Consider the following 23523-nt stretch of genomic DNA (forward strand, 5'->3'; position numbering starts at 1 on the left):
GTCCCTGTGCTATTTCGTTAGATCGTGCAATGTCTATTGCTCCATCAAGGGTTAAATCTGGCCCGAAGTTTAACAATTTCTCCTTCACTTTTGAGGAGTTTATGGCGAAGACTATCCTGTCTCTTACCATCTCGTCTGTATTGGCATATCCGCAGTCTTTAACTAATAATTTTAGTTCAGTGACGAAATTGTCAAAGCTCTCACCTTCCGCTTGTACTTTCTCGTGGAACTTGTATCGTGCGAAGATGTGGTTCTTTTTTGGCATCACATATGCTTCGAATCTTTTGTAATATGTGCCTAAAACTTTTGCGTTCTCGTCAGTCAGCGTCCAGGTGTTGTAAATGGCTCTGCCTTTTTCTCCTACCCATAATAGGAGATAGCTGCAATGTTCCTCTTCCGATTTTTTGTGGAGTTGGCCTTTGAACATCAGTTCTGCGTGTTGTCGAAATCTCCTCCATAAGTCAGGCAAGTCGAGGGAATCCCAGTCCATCCTGTGCATCGGAACACCGGCGGAGTCCATCTTCTCGTCTGTGTGAGTTCGTTATTTTCTCTGACACCATGTACTATTTGTATTTCACTCTTTCGTGATCATTGTATATTAATAAACACAACTCAGGCATAATGTGCTGTGATGTCGACTCTCAGCTCGACCAACTTTATTTATTTATTCCTTCCATTTCCTTCCGCTCACCCCCTGGTACTCCTGGGTAATGCAGTTCAGCAATCAGCATATAACAATAGTCACAAACATTACAGCAAATGTAAATGTTTTTTTTTTTTTATTGCTGTTTCATATTAATTGATAGAAATGAATGCTACTCATTATTTTCAAATCAGAAGTAGATATTGGGTTTAATATTCACACAAAATGTCTTTTTGTTTAGGGATCGTATTGTATCTTTCTTAATTTGACGCATGACATGTAGTAATAAATGTTGTGGTGGCAAAAATTAATTATCAAACCATCATGTAAGTGTAAGAGACACTCTAAAACCAAACTGTCTTTTAAAAGTATTTATTCTTGCAAGAAGGACCCAGTCACCACACAGAGGTTAATGCCGAGTTTCAGACTGCACGATTTTCAAAATAATCGGGTCACTGTTGTTTTCACACTGCATGACTATCTGGGGTAACATTCAGTTGCTGGTGTGTTCACACTGCACGATGGATCGGCGACAGGAGGTTTCACACTGCATGACTTTACAAAGGAAAGAATCGCAGACAACTTCTTCCTGGTCCGCAAACTACGTTTCACAACCAAACAAACGCGAGAAGTGACAAGGAAATAACGGAAGATCAGCGAGCGTGAGACCGGAGTTCTCGCGCGACACTGAATTTGTTATTAAAAATGATAGCCTACAAGAAGATTGCGATCCAAATTGTCTGTGCGCTGATTTGCAGCGAAAATGAGAAAAATAAACAGTTTATGCAGGAGGAAATGGTTGGGAAGACGAGGGGAGCAAGGACTGTGTTTTGCGAAGAGAGTTGGGGGTAAATAAATAATTTTGCAAATGTCCTGCTGTTGCTGCTGGTCATGCAAATGTTTGTGCTTTGTTTCTGTTTGATATAATTGTAAATATAGGCCTATCTATTAAAATACTGATATTCTGGTCTATAACTCCTCCCTGAACATCCTGCTGTCCTGTATCTTGCTCTCTCATTGGCTGTCGGTCATCGCCGCTGTAGTTTTCAGTCAGAACACATTTCACACAGCAGGATTGTGAATCGCTGACAGGTCCAGATATTTAGCATGCCAAATATCTCACGGGCGTCGGTGACTCGTCGGTGACTCGTCGGTGATTCTCTCAGATCGCGTCTTTGCTCATTCAAACTGCGTGATTGTCACTCGCGTGAACGAGCACCGATTTGCCTGTGATTTCGGGCATTTGTCTGCGATTTCTCAAAACCTGTCGGCGAGCCAAAATCGGGGCTAAAATCGTGCAGTCTGAACTCGGCATAAGCTGTAGTGTGAGTGAGACCACACCAGGAAGGGCTGAACAGCTTTTATAACATTTTCCAAGGTTACAGGCTGTGTCTTTCTTGAGGCAGGTTGCCAAATAAGGAATACACTGTTGCATATGCTTCCCTTTAGTCACTGACTGACACTAGGACCATTGAATTTAGCTGCATACTGACCTCTTGGACCAAAAGGCCTTGTTCAGCTGTTCCTTGGGTGCTTCACTCTGCACGTTCACAGATAAAAATATATCTCTTGTTCAGACATCTCTCCAAGTAATGAGAAAAACATGTTGCATTCCCTTTCCTTGCAATATCTATTACTGATCAATTAATATTAAAATTTCCACTACAATGTCCAGCGTGGATCATCTCAGCACTAGTATTTACATTTACATTTATGCCGACACTTTTATCCAAAGTGACTTACATTGCATTTCAAAGTACACATTTTACATGATCAATTCTTGCTTTCCCTGGGAATCAAACCCATGACCTTGGCGTTGCAATCGCCAACTCTCTACTGTTTGAGCTACAGGAAAGCTATCAAATAAACTATTTGTCTGGTCATGTGATCTCAACATGTCTGTCCACAAGAGGTTAACTTGAGTCAGGTGCGTAGGGGAATTTCTACCATAACACTCATATGACATTCCTTTAAAAATATAATTCATTCCTGTAGAGCTTGACATTTTATTAAGGATCAAATGACTGAGTTCAGCTTAGAGGATAAAACCAACCTTTTTGTTCCTCAGTATCTTATAACATATTTTACCTGTCGTGTGTGTGGACTTTTAAGTTTCTGTCTCCCCCTCCATTTCATAGTCAGTTTGTGGTGTTCTCGTTGAATAGTTCTGATTGTTCCCATGTGTGTCTTGTTAGCTTGTTATCCTCTGTGTATATATACACCTGTGTTCAGTGTCGGTTATTGTCCTTCCATGGATGTATGTGTGGAATTCTCTCAGTTCTGTTCTCCTTCTATTTAGTTTGGATTCTAAGTTCTTTTTGTTTTGTATTTTGTTTATTAGTAAATCTCCACACTCCTCTTCTCGTTTTCTGTTTCAATCTTCATGTCTTCACTCTCCTCTTTAATAATCGCCATCTTTATAATAGTTTCACGTGGATCTCAATTGCTTCACCAGGAGTTGTTCTGTGTTTGGACACTGTCATGTTTAAAATGAGAATAATTAACAGACAGAAAAATAAATCCAATCTCTCGGTGCATCTCAAGGTAAGGGATCAGAGTGATAGTTGGTGGATCTGCAGTATGAAATGCCATCATTGTACACATGAATCTTCTTTGCCGATTCCAGATGAAACTGGGCCAAGTGGAGTGGTTGATCCTGATAAAGAGGATGGGAAGAATACCAGAAAATCATCATCCGTTGGTGAAGTCTCCAAGAAATGTCCCCTGTTTCGGGAAATGCCAGCCTTGGTAATGCTCATACTCAACTAAGCTGCTGAGAAGCGAACTTTACATAAAGCTTGTATTTCATAATTTGGTCATATTTATGTTTCTGTTTTTATGCCCTGAAGGTGGACACTATGGGAAAGATGACTTGTTCATCAGGAAATTGGACCTTAAATGTTGTACAACTCATCTGTACTTGTTGTTAAATTTTATGAAGGTTTCTGTAATTGTATTAAGTTTTAAAGTGCTTGTTCAATAAGGTTTTAATGTCATTTTAAATGTTTTACTGTAGTAAATACAACTATGCATTATAACTTCATCTTAAATAAGAACACAAATAAATGGTATATGAATAGTATTTAATGGTTCTCTGTGTGATTTTCATAATAAAAGTATACAAAATATATAATGATTGAACATGTTTAATAATATCCTATATTCAAATTTTAAACAATTACTCCGTAACACATAGTTGTGTTAGATGCATACAAAAAGGATCACATTGATGCAATTACTAAAGCAAGACACGCATTTTTTTTTTATTTTCAACACAAGTTTTCAGTGTCTAGTGTCCTTTTGGAGTGGTGTGCCAAATAACAGGGTAGGGGGTTTGACAAAGGGCCAAAATTAAATGTGAAGAAACCAAACTAATGTTTGAAATCAGTGCGGCCACCTAGTGAGGTAACCCGACTGCCATGATTGGAAGAGAACGTCTACAATGGAAAGCATTTCTTCTAATCTGTCTGTTTGAACTGCTGGCTTTAAAAGCCATTTCCACCACAATTTCCACCACTGGATGCTGCTAGTGTTTGCCATTTATCTGTTAACTAGTTGACATTTCAAATTGGCTTCCCACAGGAAGTTGAGGATAGTGCTATGGCTATGACATGTACAGATGGTACTCAACCAGAACAGCTCTTCTGCTGCCACAGGTGCTGATGATTCTGAGACAAATTCATTTGCAGCCTTTGACCGCTAAGTGGTGTTTTAAGGCCCCGATAAACTCACGGCGAAGCTCTTTTTAGCTCTTCTCTTCCGCCTGTTTCACACATACTCCATTTGCAGTGCATATTTTCCCCCATGTTAACAGGTTAGAGCTTTCACACTGCCCGCGGATGCGGTCCGGCAATGCGTTCCAGGTGCTGAATTAAAGTGGCAGCGCATTGTTCACATTAAAATAAACAGATTGACAAAAAACAAATAATTTCATCATATACGCATAATTACAGTTAATGTGTTCTACAGTAACTTAATGACAGGGTCAAGAAATAAAAAAAGTACATTTACACGAAAACCCTGTTTTGTGTTTTTATCACAGAAAAGTATTATTTCTAAAAACGAAAAAACTTCAAAAGAAAACGTATTAGTGTGTACATGGCCTAGTTTGACACCCTGCTTTAAGCTTTCTGTGCTCTGCCACAATAAACACAAACTTCCACAGGACATTACACATTTACTGTGCCTGATCCAGAGCCACTAAAAATGTCAGAATGCTATCAACACAACCATATTATATAAACTAATAATATCAAATCAAAATCAAATCAAATCCTTTATTGACACACACCCATATACACAAGTGTAACAGTGGGTGAAATTCTTGGGTGAGGTTCCGACAACATAGCAGTCATGACATGGTGGGACGTATAACAATTTACAGCAAACATCAGATTTACACAATTTACATAGATTTACACATCTAATGTGTGCACAATTACTCACAATACCATACACACTAACAAAACAATAAATAATATACAATACAATGTGCAATATACAATACGCAATGTTTTACGTTATGCTGTGCTGTGCTGATAAGTTGTGGTGTGTTGTTAATAATATTAACAATAAAAAAAACAGATAATGTCAAGTCAAGTCAAGTCAAATATATTTATATAGCGCTTTTCACAATACAGATTGTATCAAAGCTGCTTCACAGTATCAATCAAAACAACTTAACAAAGTTTGTTTATTACTGGGAAAAAAAAGACATCCAAGTTTGGTAGAGATACATATATAATGTATCCATATATATATAATCAGACCCTTTAAATCATATTGAGATTAAATATAATTTTACTTGTAAATCACATTTGTCACTGTTTGCATTAAAATGCTGGTTTAAATGGTTTCTGCTCCCAGACTTTCAAGTTTTGCCTTTTAGAAAGAATCTCAAACTCTTTCATTAGTAGTTCTTAACATTTTCAATATATCATCGGACAATATGTATTTCACCAAGAATCCAAATCTGAGCTCTTTCTAGCATCTACTGTATTTTCTGTTCGCTGTTGTGATTTGAGACAGCAGCAGTGTGTGAACAGGACTTTTATTTTGGTCTGCCGGTCTGACGTCATAAGGCTGCGTCGAGCTCCTGCATCTGTTGTGATTTGGCTGAAGAAAGGTTTGTGGTTTATCGCATTTTAAGTGTTTACATCAATGCAACAAGTTCAGACAATTTTATAGTTTTTTACAAACAATGTAAAGTTACTTAATTATTGTTAAATGAAACATTGCAATACTTTATTTAACGTCAATAAACGTTGGTTTTATGAATTTATAAAACGTTAGTTTTATGAATAAAGCGAATTGGCACATGAAAAGACAAGTCTCATGTCGCTCCCTATCTCGTGAATAAGTTTATCATTAACGCAAATTCAGCCACTGGCGAGTAGTGATGGAGAAACAGAGTGTTATGAAACTTAGTAAAAAAAAACAACAACTGTAAAATGATTCAGTGAATCGAAGCGCAAATGCAACAAACTTCACAAACATGTGTAAATGATCGCTTTTACACATCAATAGCAAATGTTTTCTTGGAAATGTTAAAAATAACTGCCTAAATATGAAGTGTCTACAGTTTGAGTTCTTAAATTAGTTTTTAGGGATAGTTTTAAATGTGTTTTTAGTCTAATCAAGTCATTTAACTCCATTAACTATGGAGCTTATAATATGACAATACTATTTGAATTGTGTAAATTTGAATTCTAGACAAGTGTTCTTGAAGAAAATTGAATACTTTGTGTCATTGTACATAGTTAATAATAAATTAAGTATTGAACATTTGAAATGTATCACAATTTACATGTTTTAATGGCAGAATTTTATAGACGCGGATTTTCAAACAGTGACTTTTTGTTCTGAATTCTTAGATTGCAAATATTACATTTTTAGAATACAGCTTCAAGTTTCAATATGAAGAAATTCTGAAAATAAAAATATGCTTAAACAATTATGATTTATATGTTAGCGTTCTCAGCACGTGAAACATTTGTCTAAGCCAGTAACGTTAACGTTACTTGTCAAAGTCCGGATCCGGACCCGGAGGGAATTCAATCCGCACCCGCCTGCATTTCGTATTTCAAGAGCAGTAATTGTGTGTAAGGGATTAATAGTGTGGATTTCCTACTTTTGATAAACGCATGTTAAAATAATTTATTTATTTTTTTATGTATTTTTTGAGATGGTCCGAAATTAAAACGAAGGCGCGATATTTAAAGTTTTCCTTCGTGATTTAGTTGCATGACATTCAGTGAGCGTATGACTTTTGACGTAATCGGGCGCGACGCCCCACTTTACCGCAATAAGCGTTTGAGGGTGTGGAGGATGTCATTGTCCAGGAAAAGAAAAGTTGACGAAGAAAATAGAGTTTTTAAAGATCATTGGACAGAGAGGTATGCGTTCACCGATAACCCAAGTCTCCCGGATGTTCCAGGAGTCTCCCGCATATTGATAGCGGCTCCCTGATGCCCGCAAATTAGGCTAGTTCAAATCTAGAGCTCGCAAGCTCCAAACCGTGTAGCGCGCGCACGGCAGAGAAGGAGAGAGCGAGAGGCCATACGTGTGTGTGCAAATGTGCGTGTGTGCCTCATGAAGCGCATGTAAGCCCTAAACAACCCCCCCTTTGACATTGATGAAAATTCAGATTTGAATCTTTGACTATAGACTTTGAGAACCCCTGGTCTAAGCGGCCTTTGGTGTTTGTTTTAAAGTACTTGATGTGAAAGTGATTAGCACGCCACTGTTTTATTCAGCTGTTATCGGTCCGTTCTGTGAACTTCTACAACTGTATGGTTTGGGTCAGCCAGCAAATCAGATATAAGACTGCAACAGACTGTGTTTAAATAGATAAGCAGTTTGGATGTCTTTCTGTATTCTCATCTTAAACAGGACAAACACAAAGAAAAACTCCTGGTGAAGCGACTGAGATCCACCCAAAACTATAATAAAGATGGCGTTTATTAAAGAGGAGAGTGAAGACTTCAAGATTGAAGAAACCTTCAGTGTGAAACATGAAGAAATTGAGGAACAAACAGGTCGGTTTCATTCTCAAAACTGAACTCAGTAATTTGATCCTTGTTAAAATGCCAGCTTTACAGAAATGAGTGATATTTTTGAAGAATGTCCTATTGATTATTATTATTTTTTTGACTCAACACGTTTTATTTTGCACCCTGTGTGAAAACGTAGATGTAGCCTATAGTCTCTGCTCAAATAAAAAAATCTATAAAACACGCCTTGATTTTAAAATGTATGAGATGACAGTAACCGAGAGGCACGACCTTTTCCTAACTGTGGCTATCCGCAGGTTGGAGTTAACTTGTCATTTGCCTATGCGAAATGGCATAGGCACGATGTAAATTTATATTGTGCCTATGCTTTGCTTGTTATAATGATAGGATCTGCGAGTGTGCAGAACTCAGTATTAAGTTCAAAATGGCAAATTTCTGCGGATACCCACAGTTGGGAAAAGGTCGTGCCTCTCTGTTACCGTCATCTCATACATTTTAAAATCAAGGTGTTTTTATAGATTTTTTCTTATTTGAGCAGAGACCAGTTAGGGGTGGGTGATATAGCCTCAAAATTCTATCACGATATTTCAAGAATATTTGCGATAATGATATTTATGACGATATAGAATTTTTTTTTTGTTGTTGTTGAAAATTTTCTTCTTATGTTTATCTCGCCTAAATGTTTGCTCACTCATTGCGTTTTTACAATGTGGTAATTTTGTTGTTAAGAGTTTACACAACACAAGGAAGCTTGATTTCAATCTTTGAATTAAATGTTAAATGTGTGTAGGTCTAACACCAGTATTCAGAAATACTACAGAAACATAATAAAGTAATCAAATGTAAAATAACACAGTCTTTTAGTTCTGTTTCCTGATTAAATTAAATACATAGGCTAATAATTCTCATTCATTACAATTAAAGCTATGTTGTTTTGACGACAACATTAATGACAGACGCATTATGGCCTATGGCTGCTGTCACTTTTACAGCTAGTGCACGGATCCATTGCTGTTTTTATTATACTGTCTGTCACACTGTCACATGCGTTTTATACATAACCGACTGTGTTTATGAGTATACTTACCAAGACCGGAAGTTTGACACAATTTTGCGTTTTTCCCCCCATTAAAGCGATATAATCCGCGAGAAATAACTTTAGTTTCTCGCAAGCTGTAGGCTACTCACGCAGTGCAACTCTCTCAGAGAGTGCGCGAGTAGCTTACTGGATAGTTTAAAACCGCGTAAATGTTTAAACTGATGAGAATTAAGAAGACTTGAAAATTATAAACTTTAGTTACGATGCACTGATGGCCCGATTGTGCAAGAGACCATTCAGTCATGTCCCGACTCCTAAACGCGCGCGAGAGAAGACGCGCGTCGGCAGCCCCGCTGAACACTCAAGCTGTTTGTGAAATTGTTAAATTGTCATCGGAGGCTGACAGGCTGCTCTCGCGCTCAGACAGGTGTTGTTGTTGTGCGTGCTAGGGAACGTAAATGCGCCATACGTCATTGCGTCGCTATATCATTGATATCGCGATATGACACTTTTTTTATCATGTAAAAATGTATACCGGTATTATCGTGGACGGTATGATATGGCACATCCCTAAGACCAGTGCATTGCTTGCTTTCTGTAGTCTAAACTACATACCAAATTTAAAGAAGTTTTACGTATACTGCAAAGTTTTAAGGAACGACAAGCGATTTTAATTGCGCTTTGAATCTGCTATCGAGACAAGACAAAACATTTGTCAAAATAATATAGCCTAGCTGTGCAACAAAGAAGAAAATAAGAAATGTCTGTGTTGGTTGGATACATTCATCAGATTTAAAGATAATCTTTTTTTTGGTCCTTTTTAAAGCAATGTTTTAAAATAGACCTATTTAATTTCCTTAATTAAAAATATTTGTGCTTCATGCATTTATATATATTACATTCATGTATACATCTATCAGGCATAACATTATGACCACTGACAGGCGAAGGGAATAACACTGATTATCTCTTCATCACGGCACCTGTCAGTGGGTGGGATATATTAGGCAGCAAGTGAACATTTTGTCCTCAAAGTTGGTCTATTAGAAGCAGGAAAAATGGGCAAGCGTAAGGATTTGAGCAAGTTTGACAAAGGCTAAATTGTGATGGCTAGGTGACTGGGTCAGAGCATCTCCAAAACTGCAGCTCTTGTGGGGTGTTCCCAGTCTGCAGTGGTCAGTATCTATCAAAAGTGGTCCAAGGAAGGAACAATGGTAAACCGGTGACAGGGTCATGGCCGGCCAAGGCTCATTGATGCACGTTGGGAGCAAAGGCTGGCCTATGTGGTCCAATCAAACAGATGTAGCTCAATTTGCTCAAGAAGTTGATTCTTATAGAAGGGGTGTCAGAATACACACACCCCTTTTCCACCCAAGGCAGTTTGAGTGCCGGTTCAGAGCCAGAGCCTAGTTTCAAATCAATTCTTTGTCTTTCGACACCTAAAGCACCAGCTCTGAACCAGGAAAAGTGGTTTGTAAGTAGCACGAAAGCATCGCTGGTCTAGAAGAACCACTAGCATCAGAACAGAAACTTGTGACCGCCATTTTTTAATAGTAGCTAATCTAGCTAATAGTAGCTCGATTGTAATCTCTGTCTATGCAAGTTACGGCGAGCTGAACGAACGCGTTGTATTCGCCGTGTTTGGATGCCGATGTAACGTTAGGTTTGCAAAGCAATGAGCATCAATACTAAGGCAACGACTGCCATTGTTTGCCGAGGCTTGTTGGAGATGCGTTGAAGCGGTGGGAGTGTTTGGAGAACATCCAAACCCTTGTGCTTTTGGATCGCTCTCGCACTGCTTTGATGTCATGCACCGATCGGTCTGCGATTAGCCGATGCATCTCGAACAAGCCTGGCGTGTTTGGCGCTGCATTGCTGGAAAACATGAGATGTATATACTGACGTAGGGCTGCTCGATTATTGTGATTTCAATACTGACCAAAGTAATCGTGATTATGATTTGTTCCATAATGTAACACGATTATTTCACATGACTTTGGGAATGTTGCATTTATTAAAAGACACCTTTCAACAATTCTCAAAAAAATGGAAATTTGAACATTTATTGTACTTTTTGAACTATTAAACAGCCCTGCAAACTCATAAGTGGTGAAAAAGCTGCCATGTTTACAAAGTAATTTGTTGTAGGGGGTCACCAGGGCATTATTTACCTTTATAAAGGACAATTTATTAAACCTCACTAAATAGGCTATTGTTTTATGTCAAATTCTTACATTTGATCAAATTCAGTTTTAATAAAAAGGGCTGTTATCAATCAAATGAATTTACACTGCAAAATTAAAACTGTAAAAATATTATGAGATTAATGTTTAAACAAATAAAAAAATAAAAAATAAAATCAATGATACCTTTAAATAATGAATCAATAGGTGGCGTCAAGTGACCGTCTTAATAAATGAATCATTGAGTCATTCATTAAAATGATTTGTTCATGATATTGAATCATTCAGTAACAAAACACAGCGCTTAGTGTTGCTTTTCTTTTGTAACTATTTTCGTCGGTGAAATAGAACAAAACCAGTCAATATTGCATCTAAAATGGTACTACATATAAACTAGGCTACTTGTTTATTGAATTATAAATTCAATGTAACATTTGCAATCGTGATATTATAGAACATCCCCTAGTCGTGTTATGTTCCTTAACTATATCATATATTATAAATAAATTAAAAACTCAACATTTCTACCTCAGTATGTTTCTTCTGTGAGTTTTTATGTGAGCTGTTAGGCAGCGCAGCTTCCAGAAACTATCCATTACCGATCTCTGTTTACACTGACTGTATAAGAAACCATCTCGCGTTTCGATCGCTGGCAAGTAAAACTTTTTCACTTGAAACTTAAAAATTCCCTATTCCCGGACAAGCAGACAAGTGTTAATGTCGCTCCCTCTGTTCATTCTCAATTTGTTTCGTGCTGTAAAGCGGAACAGATGATCATGTTCGATCATGCCTCTCGCTTGAACTGAGGCGCTACAGTGATCGAGCAGAAAGAGATCGCGACAGCTCGAGAGACGTCTATGGTCTCACTCCAGTCTATATTAAATTAGCCAATTGTTATTGTGAAGTTTATTGTGCTTGCAGTTTATGACTGTATAGTCTGAGAGAGTTTATGGCTTCGGGAGCGGCGGATGTGCGCATGCCCGAGTCATTCAGAACACAAGACAAAATAAGAGTGTTCTTGCAAAACAGAATATGGCAAAATAATCGTTTTTACTCGCTTGTACTATTTTGGAGATCGTTGGGAGCCGAAATCGAAATTCGATTAATTGCACAGCCCTATAGTGACGTAAGATCTGGCTCTGTGGCGGCTCTCTAGCCCAGTGGTTCCCAACCCTGTCCTGGCGACCCCCCCCAAACTGTGCGTTTTCTTTGTCTCCCCAATCAAACACACCTGATGCAACTCATCTGCTCATTAACCCATGTGATTATGAACTAATGAGTTGAATCAGGTGTGTTTGATTAGGGAGACAAAGAAAACGCGCAGTGGTTGGGGGGGTAGGACAGGGTTGGGAACCACTGCTCTAGACTGTGGAAAGGCAAACCGGTTCTTAGAGGGCTCGTCAGTCGAACCAACTCCGAACTGGCAATAGAACTAGCTCTGAACTAGCACCCGGTTCATGCTGGTCGAAAAGGGGTATTAAAGGATCTGCTGTGAACATCTTGGTGCCAGAGACCACAGCACACCTTCAGGGGACCAAAAAGGGGGACCAACACAATATTAGGAAGGTGGTCATTATGTTATGCCTCATTGCTATTATACATTAATTTTAAATTATTTAAAAAGCTATTGTTTGCTTAGGCCTTTTTTCTTTTTTTTACCACTAATTATCAGATTAATCGTCACAATTATTAAATAATTACCAAAATAATGTGACGGCCCTAATGTGTTACACTGGGCAGGTGAAGGAAGGAGGAGCAGTGGCTCTAATCACCTAACCCTTTTATTTATAATCTTAAAAAGGCCAAACAAAAACAATGATCAATGAGCATTTGAGAACAGCATAAACTTAGCCATTATGTTAAAGGACAACTCCGACGCAAAATTAACCTTTGGTCTAATTACACATTGGTCAACCGTTCTCTGAGATTTGTTTTTATGATTATCGAATGTAAAGAGTTTTATCTCTAAAAACTGTTTAGCTTATAACGCTAGTATATAGGGCATAGAGTCATGAAAATAAAAATCGCTAGTTAATACCACTAACAAGGCTCAAAATAGCCCAACACTAACACGGTAGCATAATGAGGGTCCCTACCTGTAAACTGAAGCATTGAAAACTTTGTAAGTGTAAAGACAGTTTAATAAGATATTTTATAAAGACAGTACACTTCGCGTATACAGGCAGGAGCCATCTTTGCAAAACAGTCTCGACCAGTCGAATCATGAACGCCGAGCCAAGTGCGCTGAACTGTCTTGGAGTCTCATATGGTCCGTTGTTTCCGGAAGAAAGCACTGAGCGCATAAGAGAAGCGCATTTCAAAAAAACTGTCTGTACACTTACAAAGTTTTCAATGCTTCAGTTTTCAGGTAGGGACCCTCATTATGCTACCGTGTTAGTGTTCGGCTATTTTGAGCCTTGTTAGTGTTATTAACTAGCGATTTTTTTCATTTTCATTACTCTATGCCCTATATACTAGCGTTATAAGCTAAACAGTTTTTAGAGATAAAACTCTTTACATTCGATAATCATGAAAACAAAGCTCAGAGAACGGTTGACACTGTACCAATGTGTAATTAGACCAAAGGTTCATTTTGCGGCGGAGTTGTCTTTCAAGACAGTGTCTTAAAGGGATAGTTCACCCAAAAATGAAAATTCTGTCAGTAATTACTCACCCTCATGTTGTTCCAACCCTGTAAGACCTTCGTTCATCTTTGGAACATGAATTAAGATATTTTTGCTGAAATCTGAGAGCTGGATCACTCCTCCATAGGCTTCTTCAGGGATTGAACTTGCAGGCCCCGAAAAGTTATTAAAGACATCGTTAAAATAGTCCAAGTGACTACAGTGACTCAATCTTAAGTTTATCAAGCGACGAGAATATTCATTTCTATTCATTTCCTTCTCTGTGGGTCTCGAGTCAGTTCACTAGTGATAAACCGTAAGCTTCTGTTGATATACGTCACACGCATCACACACATGAACAGCGTCGGCCAATAGTGAGCCTACGTGTGACATAGCTCTATGCTATTACACTAAGTTTTTGTTTAAAACTAAGTTTTCAAAAATTACACTAATTTTTGTTTGTTTTTGCGCACAAAAGTATTCTCTTAAGATTGAGCCAGTGTAGTCACTTGGACTATTTTAACGATGTCTTTAATAACTTTTAGAGGCCGGCAAGTTCAATCCCTGAAGAAGCCTATGGACTAGTATGGAGGAGTGATCCAGCGCTCAATTTCATCAAAAATATCTTAATTCGTGTTCCGGAGATGAACGAAGGCCTTACGGGGTTGGAACAACATGAGGGTGAGTAATTACTGACAGAATTTTTATTTTTGAGTGAACTAACCCTTTAAGTTCTAGTATGACCCACTAGCAGTCAGTCAGGGGCAGTCAGTCTTAGTTTTCGTTCTCAAATTTGGCTAATCTGTTTTTATGTAACCGATTTAAAAAAGCTACAAAGTGTCTTATATAAAATAATTGATGTCTAACTTGTAAGACTAGTTTTCAAGGTTTATGCAACCAGCCTCAGGACTGAAACTAGGGGGCTTAAATACAAGGTGAACTCAAGTACTATTGCACAGTGAAGAGGACTCAATGTTTCGTTGCACAATGTTGGTTTTGATGTTTTAATACTTTTATCTTGGTTCTGATGTCTGTTGCTTTGAGCCAATAAACTGCCATTAACTTGTATCTGTCTTTTTTCGCTTTAGACCTGATGTCACTGAAAGAAGAGAATCAAGAAATAGAAGAGAAGGATCAATTTAAGATAAATGAAACGACTTCATCACGAAAAAAAGTTCAGAAGACAGAATCTAACAGTAACTTCACCTGCCCTCATTGTGGAAAGAGTTTCAAACACAAGCATAGCCTTAATTTCCACATGAAAATTCACACTGGAGTGAAGCCTTTCAAATGTGATCAGTGTGAAAAGTGTTTCAATCAGAAAGCAAACCTTAATGCCCACATGAGAGTTCACACTGGAGAGAGGCCGTTCACCTGCCAACAGTGTGGAATGAATTTCACTCAAAAAGGAAACCTTAATTCCCACCTAAGAATTCACACTGGAGAGAAACCTTTCACATGCCAACAGTGTGGAAAGAGTTTCACTAAAAAAGTAACCCTTGATTCTCACATGAAAGTTCACACTGGAGAAAAGACGTTCTCATTTGATCAATGTGGAAAGAATTTCCTATGTGAAGAAACTCTTAATTCACACACAAAGAGAAATCACTCAGGTAAGAACTGTATTATATTTCATCAGTGTGGAAAGAGTTTCAGACTTAAATCAACCTGTGATTCACACAGGTGAGAGTCCTTAAACCTGCAAACTGTGGGATCTGTAAAGTCAAGTGACAAGAATGGGGATGTTTATTCCATGAACTGTGTGCAGACATCATTATTAATGAAAATCAACAATTAGTTTTATTGTTTATCAGTTAATTTCAGTTTTTTGTCAATGTTATGAGTTGGTTGATACAGCCGCAAAATCAAAGAAAGAAAAGAAAACTGATATGAATAAATAACAGTGAGCTCCGCACTTAAACTGTTGGGAATGTCTCTCACATTTACCCTTGCAATCAAATCGAAATATTACAATACCACAGAGTAGAAAGTTGAGCAGTTATATTCAACAACAAGATGCAAACTAGGCTGGACAATACCAATAAATAATTTGTTTCTGGACGTAACACAAGCTTTTAGCACTAGAAGAAAAATGCACTCATGGTTAGATGCCAAACGCACGTTATAAATGATGATGCTTTAATCCTGAATGGTTTTGTTCACAAGTACTATTTCATAATGAAGAGGACTCGATTTTTCTAATATCTTAGGCCGGTGACACACTGGCTGCGTGGCGTAAGCGTCTCAGCTGCGTGGCCTGTCCGTTTTTATTTCGGCTCCCATGGTAACAGGTACTTTAAAAAGCGTGCATGCTAGAAATAGAACCGACTCCTATTTTTCACGCGATACGCATAGCGTGTTGGAAGCGTTTCCTGGCAAAATAGAATAGGAAAAGATGTTTGTCATTTTGTACACAAATGCATTTTAATAAATTACATTTTGAAGGTTGAAACTCTAGGTTTTGACAAATTCAGATATAAATATAATTTAAAAATAAATAAATATAAATTTTCAAATATTGCACCTGTCAATACAGAACGAAATATTCTGTAGTCTATGCTGTCAATACTGCTGACAGTGTCTTTATCAGTAGGCTTTATATTTATAATTAACATGAAGTATATAGGGCTTCCACAACTCTCTCCCATATGTCGAACAAGGGTGATCCGTGTCAGCTGTGCCGCGTCAGACATGCTTCTGGTGTGCAAAGATACAGAAAACGCGACGCAGCCGCCACACAGCTGACACGCAACAGAAACGCCACGCTCACGCCACGCAGCCAGTGTGTCACTGTCCTTAGACCTGTGATTTGTCCATTACAATGCAGTTTTGTTGCGCAATTTTGGTTTTGATGTTCTAATACTTTTACCTTGGTTTTGATGTCTGTTGCTTTGAGCCATTAAGCTGATGTTAACTTATATTTCTTTCTTTTTGCTTTAGACCTGATGGCACTGAAAGAAGAGAATCAAGAAAAACATGAAATAGAAGAGAAAGATCAATATAAGGGACATGATTTCATGGATGTAGAAAAGTCCATACAGACTGAAAAAACTTCATCACGAACAATATTTCAGAAGACCGAATCTAACAGTAACTTCAGCTGCCCTCATTGTGGAAAGAGTTTCAAACTCAAACAAGACTGTATAACCCACATGAGAGTTCACACTGGAGAGAAGCCTTTTACATGTGATCAGTGTGGAAAGAGTTTCAGTCAGAGAGCAAACCTTAATTCCCACATGAGGATTCACACCGGAGAGAAGCCGTTCACATGTGATCAGTGTGGAGAGAGTTTCAAATATAAAGTAACCCTTAATTCCCACACAAAGAGAAAACACTCAGGTAAGAACTGTTTTATGTCATCAGTGTGGAAATAGTTTCAGACTTAAATTAACCCCTGATTTACTCATGAAAAGTCATACAGGTGAGTCCTTACGCCTGCAAACAGTGTGGGATTCACAGAAATGTATTATTCATTAAGTGACATGACTGGGGGATGTTTATTCCATGCACTGCATGCAGACATGATTTTCACGATCAATTATTATTCCTTGTCTATATTTTTAGTTAGATGATACAGCTGCAAAATCAACAAAACTCTATGCTAACTTGGACAGATTCATCATGTTGTGAGGAAATGAAAAAACGAGTTTAATCGTAAAGACAAAGTGAACTCTAATGATAATGTCCCTCAGGGACAGCATATATTAGAAGAAAAGCAGAGGACCTAATACTGAGCCCTGCTGCACTCCATACTTGTGTTTGATGAAACGTCCATTTGTTTATACAAAATATTAGCAGTTGGACAGATTTGATCTAAACCGTGCTAATGCTTATCCACAAGTGAAAACTTAATTCTAAAGCTATCAATAATAATGTTGTGATCTGTGTTGTCAAAAGAGCTAATAGCATGAGAATAAAGATGTATTCATGATTAGATGCCAAAAGCAGGTCTTGTATCACTTTAATAAATGATGGTGCTTTAATTCTGACTGAAATTGTTCACTAGTACATAGCGAAGAGGACTCGATTTTTCTAATATTTGTAGGCCTGAATGGCAGATTCAGGATTGGTCTATAACAATGCAGTTTTGTTGCACAATGTTGGTTTTGATATTTTAATACTTTTATCTTTGTTTTAATATCTGTTGCTTTGAGCCATTAAACTGCCATTAACTTGTATTAGTCTTTTTCACTTTAGACCTGATGGCACTGAAAGAAGAGAATCAAGAACTGAATGAAATGGAAGAGAAAGATAAAAATGAGAGACATGATTTCATGGATATACAAAAATCCATACAGACTGAAACAACTTCATCACAAACAAAATTTCAGAAGACCAAATGTAACAGTAAATTCACATGCCCTTATTGTGGAAAGAGTTTCACTCGAAGACATAATCTTACATACCACATAAGAATTCACACTGGAGAGAAGCCTTTCATATGTCATCAGTGTGGAAAGAGTTTCAGACTTCAATCAACCTGTGATTCACACGTGAAAAGTCACACAGGTGAGAGACCTCACACCTGCAAACTGTTGGATCCACAGAAATGTGTTATTCACTACTGTTAAAGTTACATGACTGGGGGATATTTATTAGAGATGCACCGATTACTATTTTCTAGGCCGATTCCGATTTTTCGTGAGTTTGGCCTGCCGATACCGATTTAATTTTTTCTAACCACTTTACAGCAAACACAAATATTTATTTTCTATCTTTTCTTTAATAGAACATTTTACATAGAACATTTTTTGAACAAATTAAATAAAATTGAACTATATGAATTATTACAGACATGCAAATTCTGGGCACTTTTTGGGTGAAATCATATTTATTTTGTCCAACAAAAGTGTGCTTTCAGTTTAATTGAGCGTAAGCAGCGCAGCAAAAATAGACTCTGCGCCGAAACCCGCGCTTCACTGCTGCTCACACGACGCTCCTACTCGACGCTCACGCGCTGCTCCTGCTCTCTGTGTGAATGCACTCATTGATTAACATGCACGCCGAGGAAAAATAACGCGCTGCTCATGCTTGCGGTGTGAAACAGCCGTAATTCACGAGGTTTCCTACGTGCGTTCCGTGTGCACGTGCAATGCTGATGATGCGTAATGTTAATCATGCGGCGCCCAAGTGCATTTAACCGGCAAAAAAATCGGAATATATCAGACTGACCGGCTGGTCGCGGGTCATGGCCGATCACGTGAAAATCATCCGATTCCGATCACCAGCCAATCAATCGGTGCATCTCTAATTTTTATTCCATGCACTGTGTGCAGACATGATTAATAAAATGTGCAAATAGTGCGCAACGCGCGTGTGCCCAAAATGTCAACAATATTAAAGTTTATGCAGGAGGCAAATGCCTGCTGGCATTTTTCTTTAAGCAGTCATGACAGGAATTTTCCAAATAATCACATTTCACCTCCTCAAATTACTGTTGCAAATCTCTTTACACCACTTTCTTATGTGTGTAAAACACACACAAATGAAATATCCGCAAGCACATTATATCATCAGCAGGTTCAGCATCTTAAATAACGACTAAAGAGCAAATGAAGCTCAACTTACGTTTCAGAAGCGCGCACGGCGGGCCTTCATCGCAGCAAAGGTCTTAACTGCATCCTCTATTTCGATTCTCTGTGCCAGTTCATGTTCTTTGGAGATTGTTGCCAGTTCATTAAGTCTGTTCCCTGTTCACAAAACGTTCCCCATTCAAAGCAATCGGGACGTCACATGAAACAGCCAGCCACCGCTGTCAGCGAGTCGCCGTATTCAAGCACCGAGGCCGCGCACGCCGCGCTCATACCTCCGGTTCAGTTTCCCGAGCCCACGAAGTGCGGCGATCGGAACCCGGAGGCCATTCTGCCCCTAGCTGTACATGTAAAAGCATGGGAAGCGATTCCAGGGATATCATAATGCAAAGGGGCCATAGAACCGGTACCTCCTTCTCTGAGTGAGTCAGGCTTTTACAGCCGGTTCTATGGCCCCTTTGCACAACAGTTTTGCAATTTCAGCGTGGCTTGTCGAAGAAGTACTTCAAAACATTTTCGGTGTAACTGACACGGTTCAGCTCGTCTGCGACAATCTTTGCGGCGTCCATCTTCATTGAATTTTGATATCAGATAGAGCCGGCCAGAGCGCAGCATAATAAGTAGCCATGCGGTTCACTTGGAGGGCGGGGGCAAAAGCCGGCTTATCCAGTATGGAAATACACACAGACAATGACACGCCACGCCCCTACTGCATGCTAGAATCTCCGAAAACAAGCCGATTTCAACCTCAAAATGTAAGCTTTTAAATATACCAATACTGCTATCTCAAACATGGAGAGGCTTCTTCGTGATTTCAACTAACAGATTCTGCAAAAAATTGAAATTTACCAATTTAAAAAAAAAAAAAAAAGCTTCTGTCTCATTTTGCTCAAGTTGTGCTGCCGACATTTGTCCCTAGTTTCCGTGATCGGTCACAAATATAAAATTCATAGGTGATTATTTTCATTATGAATTATTATATGTTTTTTTTTTGTCTGTTATCTGTTGGTTGGTACAGCCGCAAAATCAACTTGGACAGTTGGGCAGCTTTATCACGTTGTGAGGAAATGTAAAACAGAGCATCATTTGCAAAACATAGTGAACTCTAATGAGAATGACCCTCAGGGACAGCATACATTAGGAGAAAAGCAGAGGACCTAATACTGAGCCCTGCTGTACTCCATACTTGTGTTTGATGAAACGTTTGTTTGTTTACACAAAGTAATAGCAGTCGAATAGATTTGACCTAAACCGTGCTAATGCTTATCGACAAATGACTACCTACCTATCCAAAATAATTTTGTGATCTTTCTTCTGGTGTTATCTCTTTTGACAACATAGTTGTACTCGTGATTAGATGCCAAAAACAGGTCATGTATCGCTTTAATAAATGATGGTGCTTTAATCCTGACCAAAATTGTTCACAAGTACCATAGCACAGTAGCCTGACATCGTCATACTCAGATTCTAGTCAGAATGTGAGTCTGATACTGCTGCATTGGGCTGTGATTATGGGGCATGTGTCAACCGAACCAGGAAATAAAAGGCCTCTGCACTCAATTGGATAGACCTAGAACCAATCAGAGCAACGGAGTAAGTGACGTATGTTGAGCGATAGATTAAAGTTGATAGATTAAACTTTTTCCGAATCCCGTAGGAAACCAATTTGATTGGTCCGAAAAAATTTTTGTTCTGGCATAATAGCTCCTCAACGGATCGAGTCCAGACCCAACTTCCCGACCTAAAAATTTTGTGGGCGGGGTTCGGCTGGCATCCGGGCTAAAAGCACAGTGAAGAAGACTCTATTTTTCTATTATTTTAGACCTGAATGGCAGATTTAGGATTGGTCTATAACAATGCACTTTTGTTGCAAAATGTTGGTTTTGATGTTTTAATACTTTTATCTTGGTTTTGATGTCCGTTTCTTTGAGCCATTAAACTGCCTTTAACTTTTCTTTTTTTTTTTTTTTGCTTTAGAACTGAGAGACTTCACATGCCAACAGTGTGGAAAAGGCTTCATTCACATGGGAAACCTTAATTCCCACATGAGAGTTCACACTGGAGAGAAGCCGTTCACATGTGATCAGTGTGGAAAAAGCTTCAAAAAGAAAATATCCCTTAATTCCCACATTCAGAGAAAACATTCAGTAGAGAACTCTTGTAAAGTAAGACTCAACTCTGATACGAGCACTGCAGTGAAGCCTTTCACCTGCAAACAGTGTGGGAAGAGCTTCAAATATGAAGCACTTTTTGATTCCCACATGAGAAGTCACACTGGAGAGAAGCCTTTCATCTGCAAACTGTGTGGGACTAGGTTCGCACACAAAGGAGGTCTGAAGTCACACATGACAATTCACACTGGAGAGAAGCCATTCACTTGTGTCCAGTGTGGAAAGACTTTCAGACTTAAAGCAATCCTTGATTCACACATGGAAAGTCACAGTGGTAAGAGTCCTTACACCTGCAAACAGTGTGGGAAGAGCTTCTCATATAAAAGAACGTTTAATGCCCACAGGAGAGTTCACACTGGTGAGAGTCCTTACACCTGCGGACTGTGTGGGAAGAGCTTCTCACAAAATGGAAATCTTATGTCTCACATGAAAACTCACACTGGAGAGAAGCCATTCATGTGCCTTGAATGTGGTAAATGTTTTACACGTGCAATAACCCTTACTTACCACTCTAGGCTTCACTCAAGAGAGAACTGTTTTAATTGTCATCAGTGTGGAAAGATTTTCAGTAAGAAAATATCACTTGAGGTTCACATGAGGCTTCACACTGGAGAGAAACCTTACACGTGCCTTCAGTGTGAGAAGAGTTTCACATATAAAAGAGACCTGAAACCTCACTTGCAAACACGTTGTGGAAAGAAATCGCAGAGCTCTGAGAGTGGAAAGAGGCTTAATAAAAGGAGCAATTTCAAAAATGTTCAGCGCATTCAATCTGGAGAAAGGAAATTTAATTGTGATCAGTGTAATATAAACTTTCTTTTGCCATCACACTTAAAGATTCACCTGAAAAGTCATGCAGATATGAGACCACATTTGTGTTCTCGGTGTGGAAAGAGATTCAAATGGCTCGGCGGTTTAAAATGGCACCAGACAAATGATATCTGTGTGAGAGTAAGGCTACGTTCACACCGCAGATGAATGTCGACCAAGTGTGGTTGTATAATTTTTATTAAAAAAAATGTTTTATACATATGAACTCCCATGGCTGCACCTGACCATCTGCTTTGCTTTAGTTCAAATAGTGTCATTATCTAGCTCAACTCAGTTCAAGCTTTTGTTCCCATTTAAAAGTGTGCAGTCTACTTGACTTCAATGAGTTCACTGTTTTAAACTAATAGATTATTAGTTAAATACGTGGTTTGTATACATCATTTAGACACCTCTGATAATTGATCACTCTAACTTGAAATGTAGCCGCGTACATTTTCTGTGAAGCTGCTTTGAAATTATATGTTGTGAAAAGCGATATACAAATAAATATGATTTGAATTAATAATCTCTGAATATTGTCTTTTAAATTCCAACTAAGTAGGCCAAAGGCAAGGAACACACACTCAGGAACTACCTTGACAGTAGTGGAGAGGAAAAATAAAATGTGTGTCCAAATGCAAAAGTTTATTTTACTCACCTTGCCCAGTTGTGGTAACTCAATTATTTAAATCTTCTGTGATTTTGTGATCTTACATGGAAAAAATGTCAGCTTTTAAACAATATTTTCAGGCGTTTTGACTGGTATATCATAGAGTTTTCAACCATCATTGCTACCAACATGGAACCTGTGTAAGCACTAAAGTAAAGGAAGAGTTCTCGCACAGCACAAGTGAGCCTTATTGTAACGTTGCACATTTTGTGGCTTATTTGGGGCGTGGTGATAGATTGCATAATAGTTATAAATAGAATTACTTATGCAACAACGATTTTCACCTAATTTTCCTTTATTTGTTGACTACAGTTCATCAATAAGGTGTTATTAACCCGTTATAAACCCAAATATTCTCGAATGAACAGTCATTGTGATGTTTCAAGCAGGGTTGATAGGTTTTCACAACAAAATCTGCGCAATTGCTACTCAAAACTAGCCCAATCGAGTTTCAGGGTGGGTCCCATGGTAAAAATCGCGTGCTGGGGGCATTTTGGCGGGGTTCCCCTGGGAAAATTCACATTCTATGTAGGGCTGGACGATATTGCCAAATTTTATATCACGATATATTTCTTAATTTCGGTCGATACGATATAATTCCGATATCGATATGAACAATATAAAAGCCTCAGAAAAACTGCTAAGAATGCCCTCAACAGATACACACAATCTTCTGAAAAATGAATTGGCCAAGTCTATGAAACCTGCTGTAGTCTTTTGGTACTGCACCATAACAAACTACATGAACTAATGAAATAACCCATCATAACAATAATATTCTCTTCTCAATACCTGCATCAAAACTATGGAAGCATTTGGGTAGCAATATTCAATTTGAA

At 38.4% G+C, this 23523-nt stretch overlaps 1 protein-coding gene and 1 long non-coding RNA gene across 3 annotated transcripts; both read left to right on the forward strand.

The window, feature by feature from the left end:
• The first annotated feature begins 2725 nt into the window (after positions 1-2725).
• LOC143718372 (uncharacterized) lies at positions 2726-3645 on the forward strand. Its single transcript, XR_013196328.1, has 3 exons — positions 2726-3187; positions 3270-3391; positions 3493-3645. It is a non-coding gene; the product is annotated as an uncharacterized LOC143718372 (long non-coding RNA).
• Positions 3646-5713: 2068 nt separating this feature from the next.
• LOC143718291 (uncharacterized) lies at positions 5714-22537 on the forward strand. 2 transcript variants are annotated; one of them, XM_077209336.1, is made up of 7 exons: positions 5714-5768; positions 7535-7680; positions 14048-14183; positions 14591-15115; positions 16443-16841; positions 17700-18011; positions 21011-22537. In XM_077209336.1, the coding sequence occupies exons 2-7, from the start codon at positions 7657-7659 to the stop codon at positions 22180-22182; spliced, it is 2568 nt and encodes an 855-aa protein (XP_077065451.1). In that variant the 5' UTR covers positions 5714-5768; positions 7535-7656; the 3' UTR covers positions 22183-22537. The 2 variants fall into 2 exon arrangements, with proteins under 2 accessions (XP_077065451.1, XP_077065452.1); XM_077209337.1 differs by lacking the exon at positions 14048-14183.
• Positions 22538-23523: the final 986 nt, after the last annotated feature.

The sequence above is a fragment of the Siphateles boraxobius genome, unplaced genomic scaffold (assembly GCF_051911475.1).
Source record: "Siphateles boraxobius isolate OS27281-9 unplaced genomic scaffold, OSU_SipBor_1 61, whole genome shotgun sequence".
NCBI classification, from domain to species: domain Eukaryota; kingdom Metazoa; phylum Chordata; class Actinopteri; order Cypriniformes; family Leuciscidae; genus Siphateles; species Siphateles boraxobius.

What these genes read in the sequence shown, in the direction of transcription:
- LOC143718291 (XM_077209336.1), top strand. Translation starts at nt 7,657, where the DNA reads ATGAAGAAATTGAGGAACAAACAG. An exon ending in AGAAATTGAGGAACAAACAG is followed by an intron (nt 7,681 to 14,047) that starts GTCGGTTTCATT and finishes AATAACTTTTAG; the next exon opens with AGGCCGGCAAGTTCAATCCC. An exon ending in GGGGTTGGAACAACATGAGG is followed by an intron (nt 14,184 to 14,590) that starts GTGAGTAATTAC and finishes TTTTCGCTTTAG; the next exon opens with ACCTGATGTCACTGAAAGAA.